The 23,052-nt window shown below is 44.3% G+C and overlaps 1 protein-coding gene across 7 annotated transcripts in view; it reads right to left on the reverse strand.

Annotated features, from left to right (window-relative positions):
* The window catches only part of PBX1 (PBX homeobox 1), a 704,885-nt gene that overhangs the window by 279,776 nt on the left and 402,057 nt on the right, over positions 1-23,052 (reverse strand). For all 7 annotated transcript variants that reach the window (XM_029617584.1, XM_029617583.1, XM_029617579.1 and 4 more), the window contains exon 3: positions 4,977-5,221. In XM_029617584.1, coding sequence (XP_029473444.1) covers positions 4,977-5,221 — 245 coding nt within the window. The remainder of the gene's footprint in view (positions 1-4,976; positions 5,222-23,052) is intronic.

Genomic DNA, 23,052 nt, shown 5'->3' on the forward strand with positions numbered 1-23,052 from the left:
TAGGGGAGAATGGGTGTGTCTGGTTTGCAGGTCTAATCCTACCAGAGACCACCTTAATCTTTTACTTAATCCTCCACAGAACATGGGGCAGATATTCTGGATACTGTATGGCGGGGAATTATTTTTTTTAAACAATTTCTTTTTTACACAAGTCAGTTCCTTTATTTTAGACAACTGAAGGCAAACTGGACAATCTTTAAGCTTCTAGATGGTTTGCCTTTGGACTAAAGCACCATGGTTGTTTCACTTACCCTGACAAGTTGCCCATAGCTTCCCTTATTACAGGTGCGGCTGAGCAACTACCCATTATCCCTGCTGCCATCACAGGACAGACCTACCCTTGGCATCTGAGCAGCAGCATTTGTAAATGTTTATTAGAAATCTGCTTGCTTTTTGTTTGCTTGGGGGTTTTGCAGCCAGAAGGCCTTAAGCCCCTCCCAAGTTAACTGGCATGATGAATCATCCAGTATCACTACCCTGCACGATTCATAAAACTATACATCCTTAATTTTACCTCACTGACTCCCCCTCTACCAGAGAGGGGAGAGTTTCAGCCAGAGACCATGGGGGAGAAGCTTAGTGCTTAGAAAAGCAGACTGGGAACCAGGGAAGCCAGGGTTCAAATCCTGCTGATAAGATCATAAGAACATAAGAAATTGCCATGCTGGGTCAGACCAAGGGTCCATCAAGCCCAGCATCCTGTTTCCAACAAAGGTCAAACCAGGCCACAAGAACCTGGCAATTACCCAAACACTAAGAAGATCCCATGCTACTGATGCAATTAATAGCAGTGGTTATTCCCTAAGTAAACTTGATTATTAGCCGTTAATGGACGTCTCCTTCAAGAACTTATCCAAACCTTTTTTGAACCCAGCTACACTAACAACATCCTCTGGCAACAAATTCCAGAGCTTTATTGTGCGTTGAGTGAAAAATAATTTTCTCCGATTAGTTTTAAATGTGCTACTTGCTAACTTCATGGGATGCCCCCTAGTCCTATTATTCGAAAGTGTAAATAACCAAATCACATCTACTCATTCAAGACCTCTAGCATATCTCCCCTCAGCCGTCTTCTCCAAGTTGAACAGCCTTGTCACTTCACCTCAGCTATAAACCCTTCTTGTGCAGGGACCTACCAACTATACCTGACTTAACTTGGCTTGAGCTCAAATTTAGAAATTAATTCCAAAACCCATATACTCCCTTCCACTGAGGGGCTATATAGGTCTCACTGGCAGTCCATATGTTTCTTACGCATGTAACATACATGTTAATCAAAGAGATCAGAACTGCCAAACTCATCTCTCTTCCAACAGAATTGAAACAGCGAGGACAGATCCATATAGAGTCTACTTGACAAGGGTCTTTTATGTAATAATAATAGGGGAAGTGCACTAGGTATGGAGATTAGGAGATAATTAGCCACACTGGCAGAACCAGGAGTGTCGTTATCCCATCATAAACATAGCCCTGCAGCCACTGGCTTCTTTTCTAGCAGCTCATTAGAATCGAAAAGCTGAAGACTGTGGCCTATTCAGGACACACATCCCAGCCACTCTCTATTCCCTCCCTTGCCAGCTAAAGAGTTGCAACACAAGAGTTAATACAAGTGGCAGACACACTCAATGACAGCCAGGGAGGGGGTCCAACATTACAAGCCTTCATTCTCCACTCTCCAGGGAGTTTTGGCCCAACTTCCTCTCTCAGCCCAAATCCATGCTCCAGGGCACTTTCTGCAATCCTTCCCTAAATCCAGCCACTGGGTGTTGCTGTTGCGCAATGAGTGACTTCTTTCTCCCAGGTGCCTCCATGGCATCCCCTAGTACCAGCCAGCATGGGGACCAGAAGGCCTGAAATGGAATCGAATCCAGGTGCAAGCACACATCACTGCCCCTCAGAACCTCATGCCGGGATGCAACTATTCACTTTTTTAAACCCAGGAGATCGCGCAGTGTGGCAGACAAGCAGTAATAAAAGCATACATATACAGCAAACCTGAAGCGAGGCAGCATGGCCAAGAGGCAGAGCTATGTGTTGGAAACTCTCAGCTGTAAAGAGCCCTATGGCAACTATGCACTAAAAAAACAGGGGGGGGGGGGGGAATCCCATTTTAGAGGCTTGGTATGACCTTTGTTGCATGCTGTGCTGCTCTTTCTGCTGACTGCATGACTTCACTCAATAACATTGACTTTGAAAGTGCCTCACCCCCAGTGCAAATGAGGGTGACTAGAGGCACACTCGGAACACAAGCCACAAACCCAGCCCCTGCACATCCTATCCCATGTGGGATGGAGAAAAATGTCTGGCTGCACACTGGTCACACCGTCATGCAATAGGCAGAAGTCTGTTTCTACCTGAGTCATCTACACTGGCTCTATCATTAAAGAGGTTTCCTCTGGGGAACATTATGCGTCTGGCAGCAACCTCTGTGTCTGAGGTGATGCTGATGTAATAATGAGGGATACACAGGCCATACACTGTGCTCCAAGTCCTGCCTAGAAAGCTGTCAGAGAGGAACAACTCACCCGAAACACATCTATGACAAGTCTCATGGGACAACCTTCCTCATGCACCATACACAGTCGAGGCCAGCAGCCGGCCATCACTCTTATGCTGCAAGAAGCACCTTCTGGGAGGGGTGCAGGGAGGAGGGGAAATGTTGTGTAGGTTTTGACAACCTAATAAGCCTTATCCAAATACGAGCATTTGAAATCTCACACAGGTCCATACAGTAAAATGCGCGGGAGAACCGGCGCTCCGAGGCGAGCGCCCAGGCCACTCTCCTGGGCACGCGATTTAGTATTCAAATGAGGGCCCGCAGTAATAAGGATGGGTAAAAATAGCATGTCGAAAATGCGCGGCCAAACGGGGGTTAACGGTGCGCTCGGTGGCGTGCACCATACTGCATCGGCCCGACAGCTCTTAAGGCTCATGTCCTACATATACTATCTCTGAATAATTCTTCAAGCGCTGCATTAAAAACATGCAGCTCAATCCACATCCAAAATGCTTCCTAGAACGGTGAAGCCCATTCACTGAGCGCAATGTGATCTGCACTGGAAGAGACAGGGCACCATCCAGCCAAAGAACTGCTCCTGTCTGACGTGGGGAAAGAGGGAGAAACTCACCTCGCACTCCAATCTCAGCCTTACCAGCTCTTCTTACCCTGCATAGATGCCCACGTTTGCTTGGCTTGAATTAGAGAAACCCTTTTCCCTGCAAAATATTTCCATGGGGGGAGTGAATGTCCACTATTCGCTCTGGCAGTGTGGAAAACTGAAACTGTTCTCCACTCAGCTAGGCCCACTTTCAGCTGCCGCCGACCACCACCTTTCTCGTTCTGCCGGCCAGCCCCGGCTTTAGACGCAATCTTCATTCAGCAGTATCCCGGGGTATAAAATCAGAGTCAAGAAGCAGGCAGCTTTTGATCTGGTGAAAGGAACCTGAGCAGATGAGACGCAGAGCCCAGGCACCCCCTCAAGGCCTTCTTTTTAAATAGTGATTCTGCTGCTTTTTGCCGTTTCTGGCATTGCCACTTGTAATTGGTGTAGCAGGAGTTCTGTCTTTCTGTAATTGTAATTTTAAAGTGCAATACTGTAAGAACCTGCAAGAACTCCCAGAAATCTGCATTAGATGCACAGGGAAACACCTCCCGCGCTGCAAAATAATACTGGTTTATGTCTAATGACAACTTGCAAGCAGATCAGAAGGATTGGCCAGTTCCATGTTTCACAAGGGTCGGCACATCTTACAGGTGGGCCCCAGCTAAAGCATAAAGGCTTAGGGTTTTCTCTTAGGGGAAGCCAATTTGTAGCTGATTTACAGCCTCCCATGCTAAGTATGGTCATTAACACAATAAAGAGACGTCCACTGACAGCCTTCCCTCTGGGTAGGAGCTTGGATGGCAGCACCTGGCGCACAGCAGAGGAGAAAGGCAGAGTGTGCTAACCCCTGAAAAAAACAGACAGGGTTTATCCGCCACACTCACTACAGAACAGCAAAACGTAAAAGGGTTTAGTCTGCACTCAAGCACAATCTTCAAAATGTTTCCCACTTTGTTCAGACTGATTTCTGCTCATTCCTGAGAGGATCATGGCACAGAGATTTCAGAAAACTCCTACTGCTGCTCTGAGGGATGAGAATCCCCGCCTTTCCAGGCTGCAAGCAGCCTAACCACAGCAAGTGCAAATCAGCCATATTCCAAGCTCAATGAAAAGGCTTTTATGTAAACAGCTCTCATGAATATTGATTGCGGATTTCCTTGTTTGTGGTCCTCCAGGGCTGCAATTGGCCATCTGCCCACCTGCAATCTTAGTAAATTGGGGCACTGCTGTGCAGATCCCTTCCTCAGAGCCCAGTGCGGGCTTCAGACGGATACATGCAAAGCAGGAGTACAGCATTCAGAGCTGAAGAATACATGCAAAGCACCAAGACAGCTGCAAAACAGAACAGGAAGCATGACCATAACAAAAGGGGAGCAGCCTTTATTACAAGCTTGGCCTTAATAGAGTGCACGATTTGACATGTCCAGTGTGCAGGGGGCAGACCTGAGAGTGTTGTTGGTCGTCTGTACACTTGCAGGAGAGATTGTATTTAATTCCCTCTCTCATGAAAGCCCTGCCTCACACCTGTAAAGCAATTCCTCTCTCCCACCCCTCCTCCTTAGGAGGAACCTGCCACTTCTCGTAAAGCTCGTCTTGCCAGAGCCCTCCTTCCCTTCATCCTCCCACCCCCACCCCTAAGTGTATATTTAAACCATTCGGTTCGGGGCTTGTGCTTCTCCTATGCCCCTCCCGTGATCCCGAGGTTAACATTTGGGCCATGGAGTGAGGACAGACATTGGCAGGAGTATGAAGAAGGATCTGCCTGTGATTTAGTGGGAACGCGTTACATCGCACTAAACATTTTCCATTTCTCGTCAGAACGGCCACTGGCATTGCCTGGGCCCCCCGAGTGCCTTTTGAACTGGGGGTTACCTGCTCATACTTCTCCAGCTCCGTGTGGTAGATCTGCCGGATCTGGGACAGCTTGGCTCTGTAGTCGGAATGCTCCACGGAATTGTCGGAGCCGGCCCCTCCTGCCGCCGCCGCTGCCGCGGCCGCCGCAGCCGAACCGCCGCCTTTCTCGGGGCCAGCGACCCCCTCCGCCAGCAGCATGTTATCCAACCGCATCAGCTGGGGATCGGTGGGCTCTTCCTCCTGGGCTCCCCGGATACTCAAGACTGTAAAAAAAAAGAGAGAGAGAGGAGGAAACCATGAGAGGTGAAGCACCACAGGGTGGCTAAGTCAGGCTCACCAAACAGCGGAGCAATCTCCTCCTGCCTATAAAATTTCATTATAAAAATATAAATAGCAAGCAAGGGAAGGCATCCCACCGACTAAACATCTATTGCACAATGGAAGTCAGTTATCCTGATAGACACAGGATCAAATATACTAAAAGTATATTTACTAAAATATACTAAAAGTATACTAAAATATATAAAATATATAAAAGTATACTAAAATATACTAAAAGTATATCTCCCTAAAAGTTCTTTGTCAACCTGTTCCAATGTCTTCCACCCCTGAGGAGACAGTTCAGTTCCATGTAAACCGGTGCGATATGTATTGTATACAGGAACATCAGTATATAAAAATTAAAAATAAATAAATATACATACAGTAAAAGCAAAACATAGTATGGCATAGGCGTCCCTCCCCTCACACAGTCCTGACAATTGCCCGAGTGCTGCAATGCTGTCCGAAACCCAATCAAAGCCACTCTCACCATCTGCACACACCTCGCTCAGATACAGTGCAAGGAACTAAGGCTCCCAGGCTAGTTACACCCCTCACAGGACAGGCAGGCTGGCAGCTCTGTGCATTGCTCTGCGGAGGAAATTCCTGACTCAGGTGAGCCAGCACTCACAGCCCTTGTGGCAGAGTCGGTCATTGAGTTGTTACTTTGGAGGAGCAAAATCACAAGGCAGGGGAGCATCACCTTGCTTTAAGCTCATTCAGCAGACAGAGTAGAGAGAATGAAGCGAAAAAAGGAAGTTGGAGGGTTTGGCAGCTCGGACTGAATGCCAAGGAGTGCAGAGTCAGGTATCTGAAGTGAAACAATCCAAGGGGTTGTACTTGATAGGAGGCAAACGACTGATGTGCTTGGACTGGGTAGAGACCTTGTGGTGACAGGGTCTGCAAATCTGAAGGTATTTGAAAGGGAGAATCAGGAATAATGGACGGAAATATATTTCTTCATGGAAAGGGTTCTGATGGATGGAAAGCACTCTCAGAAGTAGAGAAGACAAGAATGTTACTGAGATTCAAAAGGGCATTAGAAAAACGCACACAGCATCCCTTGTGGTTAAAGAAAGGAAATGAGGAAATGGGGTAACCTTTGTTACAACTAAAGCTCAGATTCTTGCATGAGAGCCCCTGCATGGAGCAGCAGTACCAACCATTAACAGAAGGTATAGGGTAACCTGCATGGCTCGGTGCTACCAACCATTAACAGAAGGCATGGGGTAACCTGCATGGAGCAGCAGTACCAACCATTAACAGAAGGTATGGGGTAACCTGCATGGCTCAGTGCTACCAACCATTAACAGAAGGTATAGGGTAACCTGCATGGCTCAGTGCTACCAACCATTAACAGAAGGTATAGGGTAACCTGCATGGCTCAGTGCTACCAACCATTAACAGAAGGTATAGGGTAACCTGCATGGCTCGGTGCTACCAACCATTAACAGAAGGCATGGGGTAACCTGCATGGAGCAGCAGTACCAACAATTAACAGAAGGCTATCTACCCTTAACAGAAGGCATGGGGTAACCTGCATGGCTGGGTGCTAACTACCCTTAACAGAAGGCATAGGGTAACCTGCATGGAGGTTGACTGGGTAAATGTATCATCGGGTCACGCTAGAGAGATAACGTTCCTGGATGGAATAAATGACAGCTTTATAGAGCAATTGGTTCAGGAACCGACGAGAGAGGGAGCAATTTTAGATCTAATTCTCAGTGGAGCACAGGACTTGGTGAAAGAGGTAATGGTGGTGGGGTCGCTTGGCAATAGTGATCATAATATGATCAAATTTGATTTAATGACTGGAAAAGGAACAGTGTGCAAATCCAAGGCTCTTGTGCTAAACTTTCAAAAGGGAAACTTTGATAAAATGAGAAAAATTGTTAGAAAAAAACTGAAAGGAGCAGCTACAAAAGTAAAAAATGTCCAAGAGGCGTGGTCATTGTTAAAAAATACCATTCTAGAAGCACAGTCCAGATGTATTCCACACATTAAGAAAGGTGGAAAGAAGGCAAAACGATTACCGGCATGGTTAAAAGGGGAGGTGAAAGAAGCTATTTTAGCCAAAAGATCTTCATTCAAAAATTGGAAAAAGGATCCAACAGAAGAAAATAGGATAAAGCATAAACGTTGGCAAGTTACATGTAAGACATTGATAAGACAGGCTAAGAGAGAATTTGAAAAGAAGTTGGCTGTAGAGGCAAAAACCCACAGTAAAAACTTTTTAAAATATATCCGAAGCAGAAAGCCTGTGAGGGAGTCAGTTGGACCGTTAGATAATCGAGGGGTTAAAGGGACACTTAGAGAAGATAAGGCCATCGCGGAAAGATTAAATGATTTCTTTGCTTCGGTGTTTACTGAAGAGGATGTTGGGGAGGTACCCGTAATGGAGAAGGTTTTCATGGGTAATGATTCAGATGGACTGAACCAAATCACGGTGAACCTAGAAGATGTGGTAGGCCTGATTGACAACTGAAGAGTAGTAAATCACCTAGACCGGATGGTATACACCCCAGAGTTCTGAAGGTACTAAAAAATGAAATTTCAGACCTATTAGTAAAAATTTGTAACCTATCATTAAAATCATCCATTGTACCTGAAGACTGGAGGATAGCAAATGTAACCCCAATATTTAAAAAGGGCTCCAGGGGCGATCCAGGAAACTACAGACCAGTTAGCCTGACTTCAGTGCCAGGAAAAATAGTGTAAAGTGTTCTAAACATCAAAATCACAGAACATATAAAAAGACATGGTTTAATGGAACAAAGTCAGCATGGCTTTACCCAAGGCAAGTCTTGCCTCACAAATCTGCTTCACCTTTTTGAAGGAGTTAATAAACATGTGGATAAAGGTGAACCGGTAGATATAGTACACTTGGATTTTCAGAAGGCGTTTAACAAAGTTCCTCATGAGAGGCTTCTAGGAAAAGCAAAAAGTCATGGGATAGGTGGCGATGTCCTTTCGTGGATTGCAAACTGGCTAAAAGAAAGGAAACAGAGAGTAGGATTAAATGGACAATTTTTTCAGTGGAAGGGAGTGGACAGTGGAGTGCCTCAGGGATCTGTATTGGGACCCTTACTTTTCAATATATTTATAAATGATCTGGAAAGAAATACGACAAGTGAGATAATCAAATCTGCAGATGACACAAAATTGTTCAGAGTAGTTAAATCACAAGCAGATTGTGATAAATTGCAGGAAGACCTTGTGAGACTGGAAAATTGGGCATCCAAATGGCAGATGAAATTTAATGTAGATAAGTGCAAGGTGATGCATATAGGGAAAAATAACCCATGCTATAATTACACAATGTTGGGTTCCATATTAGGTGCTACAACCCAAGAAAGATCTAGGCATCATATTGGATAACACATTGAAATTGTCGGTTCAGTGTGCTGCGGCAGTCAAAAAAGCAAACAATGTTGGGAATTATTAGAAAGGGAATGGTGAATAAAACGGAAAATGTCATAATGCCTCTATCGCTCCATGGTGAGACTGCACCTTGAATACTGTGTACAATTCTGGTCGCCGCATCTCAAAAAAGATATAATTGCGATGGAGAAGGTACAGAGAAGGGTGACCAAAATGATGAGGGGAAAGGATCAGCTTCCCTATGAGGAAAGACTAAAGAAGTTAGGACTTTTCAGCTTGGAGAAGAGATGACTGAGGGGGGATATGATAGAGATGTTTAAAATCCTGAGAGGTCTAGAACGGGTAGATGTGAATCGGTTATTTACTCTTTCGGATAGTAGAAAGACTAGGGGGCACTCCATGAAGTTAGCATGGGGCACATTTAAAACTAATCGGAGAAATTTTTTTTTACTCAACGCACAGTTAAACTCTGGAATTTGTTGCCAGAGGATGTGGTTAGTGCAGTTAGTATAGCTGTGTTTAAAAAAGGATTGGATAAGTTCTTGGAGGAGAAGTCCATAACCTGCTATTACGTTCACTTAGAGAATAGCCACTGCCATTAGCAATGGTTACATGGAATAGACTTAGTGTTTGGGTACTTGCCAGGTTCTTCTGGCCTGGATTGGCCACTGTTGGAAACAGGATGCTGGGCTTGATGGACCCTTGGTCTGACCCAGTATGGCATTTTCCTATGTTCTTATGGGTTAGGACGGCCATTACGGGAAGTAGATAGCTGGGTAGCTGGTGGGTATGAGGATCACTTGGTTTCTTGCCTGCCTGGTGCAAAGGTAGCAGATCTCATGCACCACCTAGCTAAGATTTTACAGAGTAGAAGCTATTCTTAAAAACAAACTTACTGACCACATGCACAGACAGGTTTAATGGGAAGTCAACATGCTTTTTACAAAGGGAAGTCTTACCTTACCGATTTATTACATTTTTTAAAAATCCTTAAGTAAACATATGGATAAGGTGAGCCAATTAATATAGAATATTTGGATTATCAGAAGGCATTTGAAATACTCCTCAAGAAATTGGGGAGGGGGTGTCATTGGATAAGTGGCAGTGTCCTACTGTGGACTGGTAACTGGATAAAAGACAGGAAACAGAGGGTAGGACTCAATGGTCAGCTTTCCAAATGGAGAAAGAGCATTAGTGGAGTGCCCTAGGGGTCCTGCTTCGGATATGTGCTTTTAGCATATTCATAAATGATCTGGAGAAAGGAACGAGTGATGTGTCCAAATTTCCAAATGACACAAAATTAATTTAAAGTCAATAACTGTATAAGGACCTTGTGAGGCTAAGACATTGGGCTTCTACTTGGCAGATACAATTTAATGTGGACAAGCACAAAGTAATGCCCATAGGGAAAAAATCCCAACTCCAGGTAGACGATGCTGTGCTCTGCGTTAGGAGTCATCAGCCAGGAAAAGGGCCTCCAAGTCCTTGTGGATAATACCTTGAAATCTTCAGCTCAGTGTGCAGTGGCGGTCAATGTTAGGAATTATTTTGAAAGGAATGGAGAACAAAGCAGAGAGTATCATAATGCCCTTGTATAGATCCATAGTCCGATTGATCCTCGAATATGGTGCGCAGTTTTGGTCACCACATCTCAAAGAAGATATAGCGGACACAGAGAAGGTATAGAGAAGTGACAAAATTGATAAAAGGGGATGGAAAAGCTCCTGTATGGAGAAAGGCTGAACAGATCAGGGCTCTTTAGCTTGGAAAAGAGATGACTGACAGGGGATATGATTGAGATTTATAAAATCAGGAGTGGGGTGGATCGGGTACACAGGGAACGGTTATTAATCCTTTCAAACACTAGGACCAGGGGACACTGCATGAAACCAGCAGCTGGCAGATTTAAAACAAATCATAGGAAAGGATTTTTCACTCAGCGCACAATCAAGCTATGAAGCCTGCTGCCAGAGGAATGGGTCAAGGCAACTAACAAAATCCATAAACAGTTATTAGCCAGGTAGAAGTGAGAAAGCCATTGCTTATTCCTGGGAGTGAGACGCCAGAAACAGATCAAATATTGGGGGAGGGAAGGGGGGGGGGGGGGGATCTACCAGGTACTTGTGACCTGGACTGGCCACTGTCAGAACCAGCATGCTGGGCTCAATGGACCTCGGTCTGATCCAGCAGGGAACGTCTTATGTTCTCTTTTGCTTGATAAAATGAAAGAAAGCCATTTTTCTTGTCAATAGTAGCAGCCAGTCCCCCTACCTCCCTGCAAATGAAGAATCAACACTGTTAGGATGTAGAAAAAGAAACGCGTCCTCTCCGCGGCACTGCCCCCCCCCCCCCCCCCAGATCCTGCCCCATTCTGGGCCAAAATGGGAACGGCGTGATCCCCCCCGCTGCTCCTGCCCTGCCAGTGCCGTATTTCCCAATGGTTCCCATTTTGAAGTAAGGCACCAGCAGAGCAGGAATGACTGGGAACTGCTCAGACCTCCTTTGGGCCCTACAGATGGGGGGGGGACCCAGACCAGATGCCCAGCCTTCATTTTTGATTCCCCTTCCTATTGTCAGGTGCACAGCGGCAGCACCCAGGGAAGGATTCGGGGCACCGAGCTGAGAGGGAAAACTCTGCAGGTGGCTGCAAATAACGGCCCAGAGCTGGAGGAAAGGCAGCACCTGCCGGCGTTACGTCCGACAGGGGGAGCACGGCAATTACACTCCCCCCTGTGGAACGGCAACCAGAGATGAATGGCTGGGGCTGAAAGACCTTCAAATACCCGCTATGGGTGGGGTTATTGGGGTTTCTTTGTTTTTTTTTTATAAATTTTAAATGTTACTGATAATACAAATTTCAACAGAAAAATCTACTGAAAACTCTGGATTATTTAAAATCCATTTACAATCTGTTTTGCTGTTGAAATTTGTATTATGAATGTTAATAGTACAATATTTAAAATACATGACTGTACACGGAAAGGATCTACCCTCCCACCTGAGAAAAGCTGGGTCCTGCACCATGGCCAGAGACAGAGAGGGAAACAGAGGAAAGCAACACAAACTGCTTTTATGTTTACTGTGTCACTGACACCTCGGCCCACTAGAGGTCTCCCTTTCTTCACAGTCCCTTGCTCCCCTCTGCACACCTTGTGCCAGTTCCTCAGTTACATTTCTGCCAGGGCTGCGGCGAGGGAAGGAAGGAATTGTTTTATCCCCACAATCCTGTACACAAAGGGGCAGAGAGAAAGCAGGCAAGCCCCTAACCCCAAAACACAGGCAGGGGACTGCAGCGGCTTCACCACCTGTCACTGAAATGCAACCCTAATCAGCACTGCATCCTGCCATCACTGTCTGTTAGTACTCTTGTCTGTCCATCCCGCCATCCCCGTCCATGCAACAAACCTCATCTGTGGGTCCTGCCGCTTCCTATGTTAATGCCACATCAGTGCATCCCGCCATCTATATCTATTAGCATCTGTCTGTACATTCCCATACACTATTACCCCCCTCTATGTGTCCCACCACCCCTACGTTAATACCCTGTCTTTGCCACCACCCTGCCATTCATACCCCATCTGTGTGCATCCTGCCATCCACCTGTGAATACCCTGTCTGTGCATCCCGCCGCGCCAGCGCCGCGCGTCCCACTGCCCCCTACATTAAGCCCCTGAACATGCATCCACCACCCAATCCATTAACACTTTGCATGTGCATCCCGTCAATCCAGCCATTAATACCTCATACATACATTACAATGCCCCAACTGTTATTGCTACATCCATGCATCCTATTACTGTGCACATTAATACCCTGGTGCAAGCATCCTGCCGCCTCAGTCCATTAATAACCTTGTGAGGGGGCATACAGGAGAAAACCAGAGATCTGGCCTGGTCCACCTTAAACGCTATACACAGCAGGGAATCTTGGGGTTGGGCCGAGGTCCCTAGGAAAAAAGTATAATTAGCCAGACCCAGGAGAGGAGGCGGCAGCCCTGGGGAAGAGAAAGAATACAGGGAAGATGCCAATTGCAAAGCTACAAACAACTATGCTGATTTTCTGTTTAAAGAATTGTTATGGTAAGAAGAGCTGTTTTTCTGTTTTTATTAAAGTTGATGAAAGACAAGCCAGAATCTAGCCTGGGTCTATTCTCTGGCCAGACACAGACCGGGCCACTTAGTAGTGGGATATCTGCCCTAAGCTTGGTTTTGGTGCAGGACCATGCTAAAAGCCAGGCCGAGAGATGAATCCACAGCAGGCTGAGGAGCATAACTCCTTCCCCAGCTCCCCTACACAATGATTCTGGGATGCGATTATCCCCACTTTAAGACTCTGTGGACTCAGCTTCTTGCTGGGTTAACCAATGAAAGAAGACAAAGTCGAGGAACAGCAGACACCCCAGGAACCCTTAACTGGCTCTCCAGGTTAGGTGGGGAAACCCAGGAAGGTTGGACAACCCCAGCAGAGGATGGGGAAGGAAAATAGGAATATCTGTTATCTCCTAGTAAGGACAAGCACTCAACCTGAGAAGTTTGAGCTGAGGAGGAGGATATGTAAAGAAGTGAACACACAGGAGAAAACACCTTAAAGGACCAGCCCCAGTCCAGCAGGGAATCCTTCTGCTGGGCAGAGGTCCCTAGGAAAAGAATATAACTAGCCAGGCCCAGGAGGCCCCAGGAACAGAAGGAACCTAGGCAAGTCCCTGAATGCAAAGCTACAAACTACTTTGTGGGGTTTTTTTTTTTGTTTAAAGAAATGCTACAGTAAGAGCTGTTTTCTGTTTATTAATAAAAGCTGCTGAAAGACAAGCCAGAGTCAAGCAGCTCACAGTGCCACAAACCTGTACTTGTTTATTGTGCTGTTTAATGATTTTCTTTTGTTACTTTTTGCTATTACTTCAAGAAATGTTCTTGAAGTTATGCTTAAAATATACCTTAAATAAAGAGTTAAAGACAAAATATAATCACTTCCTGAATGTAGGGCATATTACAGGATGGAGTGATGTGATATATGTATGAAAGGATGGGGATCATGTGACCGAGGTACAGTACATCCATAGGGACAGCACGATGCACATACAGTGCATTAATGGGCAGGGCGGGGCAATGTGCTGCATGTACAGATGGGTGACAGCAGGCACATAAAAGTAAAAAATGCACAGCGTGGCGGGATGCATGGATGGAGCAGTGTGATGCACGCACAGGGCAGGGGGTGGCAGTATGAATGCCCTCCTACAGATGCCAGCTCATAGGATTTAATTTCATTAACATTTATCAATCCCTGCCCAGATAAAAGTCACCCAAAGCAATGTGCAGCAAATGTATACAGTTATATGAAATAAACAATAAACAATAGTAATAAAACAAATAATTGTCTTGCCTCAAAATTACAGTCCCAGCTCAGTTATCTCAGTGTTTTTTTGCTGGGTTGAGTCTCCCACACTATTATTGAGGGGATATGCTTATCTACCAGGTCTTTAAGCCTTTCCCTAATTGCAATAGACTGGGTTCCTCTCTAAGCTGAAATAGCATTTTATTCTACAATAAAGGGATGGCTGCACTAAGAGCTCAGTTTTGTAAGGGCACATGGCAGAAGGCTTTCACTGCTAGAAATTACAGCTGACATGTCTGAGAAGACCTGGAAACCCAGACACTGCAAACCAGTTCTCATTTGCCACTATAATGAGGAGGGCATTGCTCTTTCATGATCTTAAATCCCCATACCAAACATTTAAACTGACACTACAGTGAAATAGGCAACCAACGTAACTGTAACAATAACGAACGCGAAGTTACCCACCAGGCGCTATTTACCAACAGTTGCGCTGCAGCATTCTGAATTACCTAAAGCTTACAGGTTAATTTCCCCAGAAGCCCTAGATATTGTAGTAATCAAATTGAGATAGCACTAATACATACATCATTTTCCCCCCCGAAACATCACTACCTAAGACATCTTTCAATTGCCTTACCACTTTCAAATTCACATAAGCCTTCTTTACCACCAAATCAAAATGCCTTTCCATTGTCAACATCGGATCCAATCTAACACCCAAAGACCGTACTTTTTCCAAAGGGACCAGCCAATGACCCTCAATTGACAGAACTATCTCTGGACTCCCCACTCCAATCTGGAACCACGCCGTCTGTGAATTTACAATTAACCCATTTTCTCTCAGCCATACACTTACTTCCCCTAAGCATTCACCGAGCCACACAGTCTCCATCAGTGCCCTCCCCAAGAGTACCACCAAATGTATGTCATCCACATCAATATAGGGTGAACAATCAAATGAGCTAATAAGACTACCCACAACTGCCGGGAGAACACAACCATGACCCATAAGTAACATAATAAAGTATAGTAGAGGTAAATACTAGCTAGAGAGATGAGGAACACAGATTAGTTCATAGGGAGGGCAGGTGAGCCAAGGAACACACTAGCTGACCTAGCTCGTCACTTAAATAGATCTTACTATGCAGGCTCAAAAATAAATATTGGATACATTTTGAAATTTGATGAAAAACTGTAGCACATATATAATGCACTTAGCTGAAGAGCCCTGGTTTTTGTGTGGCTTTGGCTACATCAGGAAAAACTCAAATTTTCATTTTAAAAATGTTTCTTTTATGATGCTTAAACAATCTCAGTATCATCTTTCTAATCAAGAAACAAGACTAAGGTAACAATTACGGTTGCAGGGAATACCATCCTATCAGATGTTTCCCCAAGAGCTGTTGGGATAAGCTGTCGTTAGGAACTGGAGGGAAGTCAACTCGAGATCTTTACTTTTTTCTTTTTACATGGTGGAAGATCGTATGCTCTAGTAACTAGAGGAATCAACTGTGTTTCAGAAACAGCATGAAGCTTGGAAAACTGATGAACTGCAAGTTACAGCATCTCATGAAATTCTCCATATTTTCAACTCAAGTGCAAAAGCAAGTTATCTTTACTTGCAGCCTTTTGAACCACCTGAATTTTCAGTATTTCTATAAGATATGCCATATGGGTCTGACCAAGGGCTCATCAAGCCCAGCATCCTTTTTCCAACAGTGGCCAATCCAAGTCACAAGTACCTGGCAAGTACCCAAACATTAGATAGATCACAAGCTACTATTGCTTATTAATTACCATCATAGCAGTTTATGGATTTATCCTCTAGGAACTTATCCAAACCTTTTTTAAACCCAGTTACATTAACTGCTGTAACCACATCTGCTGGCAATGAATTCCAGAGCTTAACTATGCACTGAGTGAAAAAGAACTTTCTTCGATTTGTTTTAAGTGAGTTACTTGCTAACTTCATGGAGTGCCCCCTGGTCCTTCTATTATCTGAGAGAGTAAATAACTGATTTACATTAACTTGTTCGAGTCCTTTCATGATTTTGTAGACTTCTAACATATCTCCCCTCAGCCGTTTCTTCTCCAAACTGAACAGCCCTAACTTCCTTAGACTTTCCTCAAAGGGCATACATTCCATGCCCCTTATTTTGGTTGCCCATCTCCGCACTTTCTCCAGTACAGCTATATCCTTTTTGAGATGCAGTGACCAGAACTGCACACAATTTCAAGGTGCAGTCTCACCATGGAGTGATACAGAGGCATTATGATATTTTCCGTTTTATTCACCATTCCCTTTCTAATAATTCCTAACATTCTGTTTGCTTTTTTGATTGCCACAGCACACTGGGCTTAAAGTTCATTCAACTGTGTGTCTCCAGAGCCTGAGATTTATCCACCATTAAGGAAATTTGGGCAGTCGAGTCTTTACTAGCCCCCAAATTTCCTTCCATATTTCTTCCAGAGGTGCCTCTAAATGAAAGTTACTCTTTACGCTCTTCTGCATTCCTGAACCGCCTAATATATGACTTCTTGCAGCATCCACCATGACTGATGTCCTCGCCATTACTGAAGCAGTTCTTTCCCCGTTGTCCAAACCAGCTACCGCAGCTGCCACTGAGCACACTCCTTTGATTTCCCCCTGCAGGCACTGCCGAACCAAGAATGTCATCAGCCAGTTCAAAGGCCATGAGAAGTTCTTCCCGCTGCGGGAACCATTGGGGAAACTTTCTTGCCAGGGCTAGATAAAATGTTCTGGTTTGGAACAGAAGAGGCTTCAGCTTCCCTACCTTCACACTCCAATGACTGCTGCTCTCCGGCATCAACTGGACAGTGCACAACTAATTTATCTATCAGACCCATGGATGAGGGAAACACTGGGACCACAGGGGACATTTTTGGGTTCCCTTTCTTTTTACCCATTTTGCAGGTTGAAAGGAAACAAAAAGCACAGGAAAATTACAGAATCAATGGGTCATCCCGAGCCCTTGCTGTGCACAGCCTCTGCTAAGGCACCATCTTGAACTCCCCTATGTTCTGTCTTTAAAAATGTCTTCCTCGGTGATCATCTGAAAATTTCACATCCCCGAGAACTGCAAGGGGGATGTGATTCATTCATCCAATATATTCAACAGCTTTTCAGTAGTTCTCCAGCAGGTTTGCCTTTTTTTTAGCCCAGCAAATTGTGTGAACAGCCAGGCAGGGCAAATCAACTTTGTCTCCAGACAAAATATGGTTCCTGGAGAATGCATTCATGTTACAGGCCAATAACACAGCCCATGGTTTCCATGGGCATCAAAGTCAATTACTAGTGGATTTTGTTTTTTTCTTTTGTTTTTTTGAAGTTGATTTTACAAAATTATTATAAGACATAACATCTTGCATAGAAATTAAAGATGAGCAAACCATTTACATAATATAGCCCATGAAAGGAAAACACCAAATTAATTATACCGTTATTTATTCCACAAAATTGGAAGAGATCCAATATACCAATATCCACACGAGGAAGAGAAAAATAAACGAATTGCAAAATGTCAATAAGGAAATCGTTCTGAGCAGCGTGAGAAGCAGATTGTCATAGGAATTTGCATCTTCCCTGGCCAACTATCCAGAAACTTGCAAAGTAGTAGAGAAAGAGGGAGAGCAGAAGACAATCTGGCATCTTGATAACTAATTATACATTTCCAGGTATATTTCAAGTTGACAAAACTCCCTATTAGTAATCCCTTGGGTCTGTAAAAGGGAAGGATTAGCCATGATTTCTAAAACATTTCTGTGGCTAATGAAAGCTTAATCATCAATTGTATCTGATTCAAAAGCAAAATTAACTATTAATGTTAAATACAAAGCCAAATCACCTTCCGGCTTTGCCAACAAAGCAACACATCCAGATTATCAAAGGACAATAGCCTTTTGCTATGGTGCAAATCATGCATTCAAGAGGAATACACAAAATGCCATTCATAGCAACAGAAAATCATTACTGCGCACAGAGAAGTTTGTAAAGGAAGACGTTTCTCCTTACTAGATATTTTTGCCTTTGTCCGTCTGCTGGGAGAGTTTTGCAGTTTTGAATCCTCCCCAGTTGTGTGGCCATTCCCCTTTGTTTTGGGATTGTCTGAACCCCCCTGGGTAGAGATCGATGAAGGTTATCTACCCAGGGTTGGCTGCAGTTTTTTTTTTTTTTTACTGGAAGTGGAAGCTGCTGTTCTGTGTGTGGATCCCAATAGGCCCCCATCTGCAGCAGGAGAGTCCCGAGGATTTTGACTTTAAGAGAGCTGCTTTGATTTTCACCTGCTCCCAGTTCAGAAGGGAAGCCCCTTGGCCTGAGGGAACAGGATTAGGTGCAGTTTGTATTGCTGCCAGTCAAGGTGGACTCCACAGTTGCCCGAGGTGCTACTTTGCCCTGCATCCAAACAGGGGGACTGCAGTGGCCTAGGAGGAGGAGAATTAAGAACTTTGTTTTTGCAACATTTTTGTTTCCTCGGGAGTGTGTTTTTCCACTACCAGATCTCTGCTTAATTTTGGAGAGGAGGAGAAGAGCTTTTTGTTTCCCATCACTGGGGAGAGACTTGGACATTGGGACACTGATTCAGAGGCTGACCCTGCACAGAGAACGTAGTGCATGGCGTTACCATCCTGCTTTTTCTTTTTGATCATTTTACCATTCTTGCTGGGAATTTATTTTTAAATTACAGTAAACTATTTTTGTTTAACACCAAGCCTCTGCCTGGTTTTTTTCCACCTCAATAACCAGCCTGCTGAAACAAGAAATCCACCAATGTGAGTACAAAATAGAAAGACCGTACAAGGTACCTACTCCTAAGGAGCTTGCCCTCCTCGCTGCTGGTTGAACGCCAACCCCCTTGGTGACTTACTAGAGTATTGTGTACAGTGCAAGAGAAAGCTAGGAGTAATCCGGGAGACAGTGGCCCCAGAGACTTATGCTGTGACCCCTGTATTAGGGGGCTCTAAACCAAGATGGGGGGGGTTACAAGTTGCTTTGGGGCAGTTAATGAATCGCAAAGCCCATCTCCGAAACTTCTTCCAGATTTTCCAGTTTCCTCTGCTAGACCAGACTATCCTTCATACCTCTCCCACACATTTTTGTTCCATATTTCCAATCTGGATTCTAGGATTTCTAAGTTTAGCCTCATAACTCTCCCTTGACCTAATGCCTTGAAAATGTCCTCCAAAGGGACTTCCCCAATGCAGACATAGCATCCCTTAATCATTGGGCGTAACAACTGGTGATTTCATAGGCTCAAAGGACTCTTCCAAGGCACTACTGCTAATGTTAGTTGGTAAACAGTTGTAGTATACCTGGGGGTTTCCCCCTGGATTCCACCTCCGCCTCAATCCGTGATTCAGTTCCAACTGCAAAGCTGATTTCTCCCACTGCAGTATCCTGTTCTCCCAAAGACACTGAACAAACGTTCCTCTGCCCTCTCCCAACAGCGTTGCACAGCTCGTCTCATCAGCCTGAGCCACTCAGAAGATTCAGTGACAGTGAGAAAGATAATGTTGGCCCTCTAGGGACAGCCACACCTCAATGTATATAGCCTTGTCCAAAGAAACTCCCCCTTGTCAGCAAGGCCAAAAATGCCTGTGTCTAGGATGGTCTTACAGAGGAGTCTATCGGGCAGACTACGGCTGCAGGAGAGTAAACCTGTGCCTTCTCATCCATAAAGCTGCAAGGAAATTCAGAAAGGTAAGAAACTCCAGCAGCAGCATCTCACTATCCTGATGCCACCTTGGGTCTCCCAGTGATCACCTGAATATTGGGTTTTAAACTATCGGTAACTGCGATAATTTATGTTCACAATTACACCCTGATCCTTGCTAGAAGACTGTCAGCCATAAAAGTATAAATCAAATCAAATTAAAGCAATGGTTAAAAAGGGAAAGATGAAAATTACCAACTTTTTTTTTTTATACCATTGGGGGAAAATTCACTCAACACAATGGACCATCTGCTGAGCAGCTGGACTGCAGCTATAAACAAACATTGGCCAAAGCAACGAAGCCTGTTGTGACCACAAAACATTCAAAGTTCCCTTAAACAGAAATGAAATGAAGGAAAGGGAGAAGAATGCAAGAACATAGAAAACTACATTTATCTATTAGGGGTTTTCAAAGAAAAGATTGCACACAGCAAAACAGAATGCTGAGATTCCAGCCCAGGATCCTCAGACAGGTGATACCTAATAGGGTTTTTTTACATACCAGAAACACTGGCTGAAAAGAAATAAAGCTGATCAACAGCAAAAGAAACAACAAAAGAAATATAGAAGTATTTCAATATATAGAGACACAAAAAAGAAAAACTAACTCAGTAAATCACAAGGAGAGAAAAAAGGCGAGGAGGAAGCAACATTCCAGACCAAAATGTCTGCATCGATGGAGAGCAATTTGCGGTTCCTAAAACAGTTTCCCAACCTTCTTCTGGAGGAACACCTAGCCATACTGGGTCTTCAGGATTGCCTAACAAATATGCATGAAATAGATTTGCATAGCCTGGATCTGCAAATCTCTCATGCCCATTTATTACGGCAATCTTGAAAACCCAACTGGTTAGATACGCCTCGAAGACAGGGTTGGGAAACAGTCTTAGATAAGCATATCTACTCAATAGTAGTACTTGAGACTACTGATAAGTGGGAGACGGCAACCCAGCAGAAAACCACAGAAATAAAGAACTTTTTAGGTATGGGGAAGACCTCTCTAAGTCTTCCCCTAAGACCTTCTTCTAAGGCCAGAACTGATGGAATGTGGGAATGGGCCTCCTCTGGTTTGGAGGAGGAGGGTAAAGGAGGTGGTAAAAGGAGTAATGCACATGGAGCTTAAGGGCTGGTTCCAGTAATTGAAAAAAGATCTGTGAAGGGTGAGTTCTGAAAATGATCGTGGACCTGAGAAATTAGGTCATCGATATTGGTAACAGAACCGAAGAGGTGGAACAAACGAGTAGAGGAACATATGAAGCAGATATGCAAAGAATCACTAAGGAGATGGAAGCTACTCATACTGGGATGCTGAATTAATTGGAAGATTTCTAAAACTTCTCACGACACGACGACGTTAGAATCACAAGGCTACCGGAATCAAGCGAGTATGAGGATTACATTAAGATAGTTAAAATCAGATCTGCACTCTTGGAGAAGTGGGAGAATGATGGCCAAGCTACTTCTTCAGAGCAAGTCAGCACTGAGAGAGCACGCATAGGCTCTAGGCCAACAATGAAATAACATGCCCATGGACATAATCACCTGCATTTGGGACTATCCTGTCAAAGAGTGAATTGTGGTCAAAGCGAGAGGACAGGGACTCAATTCAAAGGAACATAAAGCAGAAATATTCAGGAATTTTATCCCCTCTTATTCTGCACAGGAGGAGAGATGAAGAAAGTTACAAAGAAATTAAAGGGTGGAAACATGACATAGCATTGGCTGTTTCTTTTTGGATCTTTTTATATTAGTGGCACTGGTTTTTTTGTTTCTATTTAATCATACAAATTTATTATAAAAGCATAAACTTGCTAAGAAAAAGAAAACAACCAGAAAAGAAAATTATCGCCAGCAGTGGCACCGCCGCGATAAGGGTCTATCGCGGCTTGGAAAACAACCCCCTACATTTGTACCTTAGGCAATGGAGGGTAAAGTGACTTGTCCAAGGTCACAAGGAGCGACAGTGGTCTCCTGGTTTACAGCCCGCTGCTCTAACCACTAGGCTACCCCTCTACTCCATAATTAGCAAATAAATCAAGAAGCCTCTGAATTTTAGCCCAGACAGATTGCCAAAGGGAATGTAACCATGTATGTTCATACACTACATGGAGTAACGTACCATTTTTCATATTACATGACCAATGGGTCCACCCTCAGTCCAATACACCTCAGGGGTGGGGAAGGGCCATAAAAGGCAAGGATTGGGCCAAGGGCACCAATGAGGAAAATTGAATAGACCAACTCTACTGCTTCTCTCACTCTAAAATCTGCCTCCCACGCCCTAACCCTCTCACCCAATTGTCTATAAAAACCTGAAACTATTTTTGAAGATTCCATAGCCAACTCGCATACTTCCAGAATGTCCAGTCTCTCATGTAAATCCAACAAGAAAACCCTGCTACAGATCAAACTGTTCCTCCACCGTACCCATATAACCCCTGAAAAGAAGGGAGATTATATTTCTTTCATTTCTGAAGAGACGACCCAAGAATTAGGCCCCCAAATTTGTCCGATGTGCCAAATTCCCTTTCTTGCCCAAACTATAAAGGCATTAACAGTTTTGGTAGCTTTCTCCCTGGTGCAAAATATAAGCTTGATGATCATCTAAAAAACTGGGAAAGTTAATTCCTCCCTTGTCCTTTTGTAATTTCAATTTGTCCAGCTTAATTCTAGCTTTTTAAAAAATCTTTCCATAACAATTTTAAGAGCATGATCCAAATAATTTACAAAAAGCAACTGGAAAGAGACTAGAAAGCATACTGCAAAGTATGCGATAACGGGAGTAATACAAGCTTTTATTGTTTCTATTCACTTCTGCCAGGAAACCGAAAGTGGAAACCACCTGCAAGTCAATTCCTGAATTTTGCTTTCAATCTTTTTTCTGTTGATAGACAGTTCATCTATATCCACACAAAAAGTAATAGTGAAGTACTGGATACACACTGAAGACCACTGAATACGTATCTGGGAATTATGCAATTATGCATATACAATTAATGAGCACCCACATAATCATGTAATTCCTTTCTATACTGGTACCTTTTCCCTGTATTCATGTCAGAGTTTGCAGCACTGGTCTCAGTGTGCTTTGTAGTGTGTGCCATCGTGACCTCTGGAGAGCCTTGCATGCGGTCAGCTCTCAGACTCAGAGCTAGACCATCTGTCCTGCCTAGTAATAGTATTTGGCCTGAGCTGCTTCCTCACAGATGAGGTCATCCCAGGCCAATGACTCTGCCTCATGTTCCCACCTGAGAATGAAGGCTGTCAGTGGGTAGTTTACATAGGAAGGCAGGAGGATTCGTACAATGGCTCGCAGTTCGAGGATG

The sequence above is a fragment of the Rhinatrema bivittatum genome, chromosome 10, assembly GCF_901001135.1.
Source record: "Rhinatrema bivittatum chromosome 10, aRhiBiv1.1, whole genome shotgun sequence".
NCBI lineage: Eukaryota > Metazoa > Chordata > Amphibia > Gymnophiona > Rhinatrematidae > Rhinatrema > Rhinatrema bivittatum.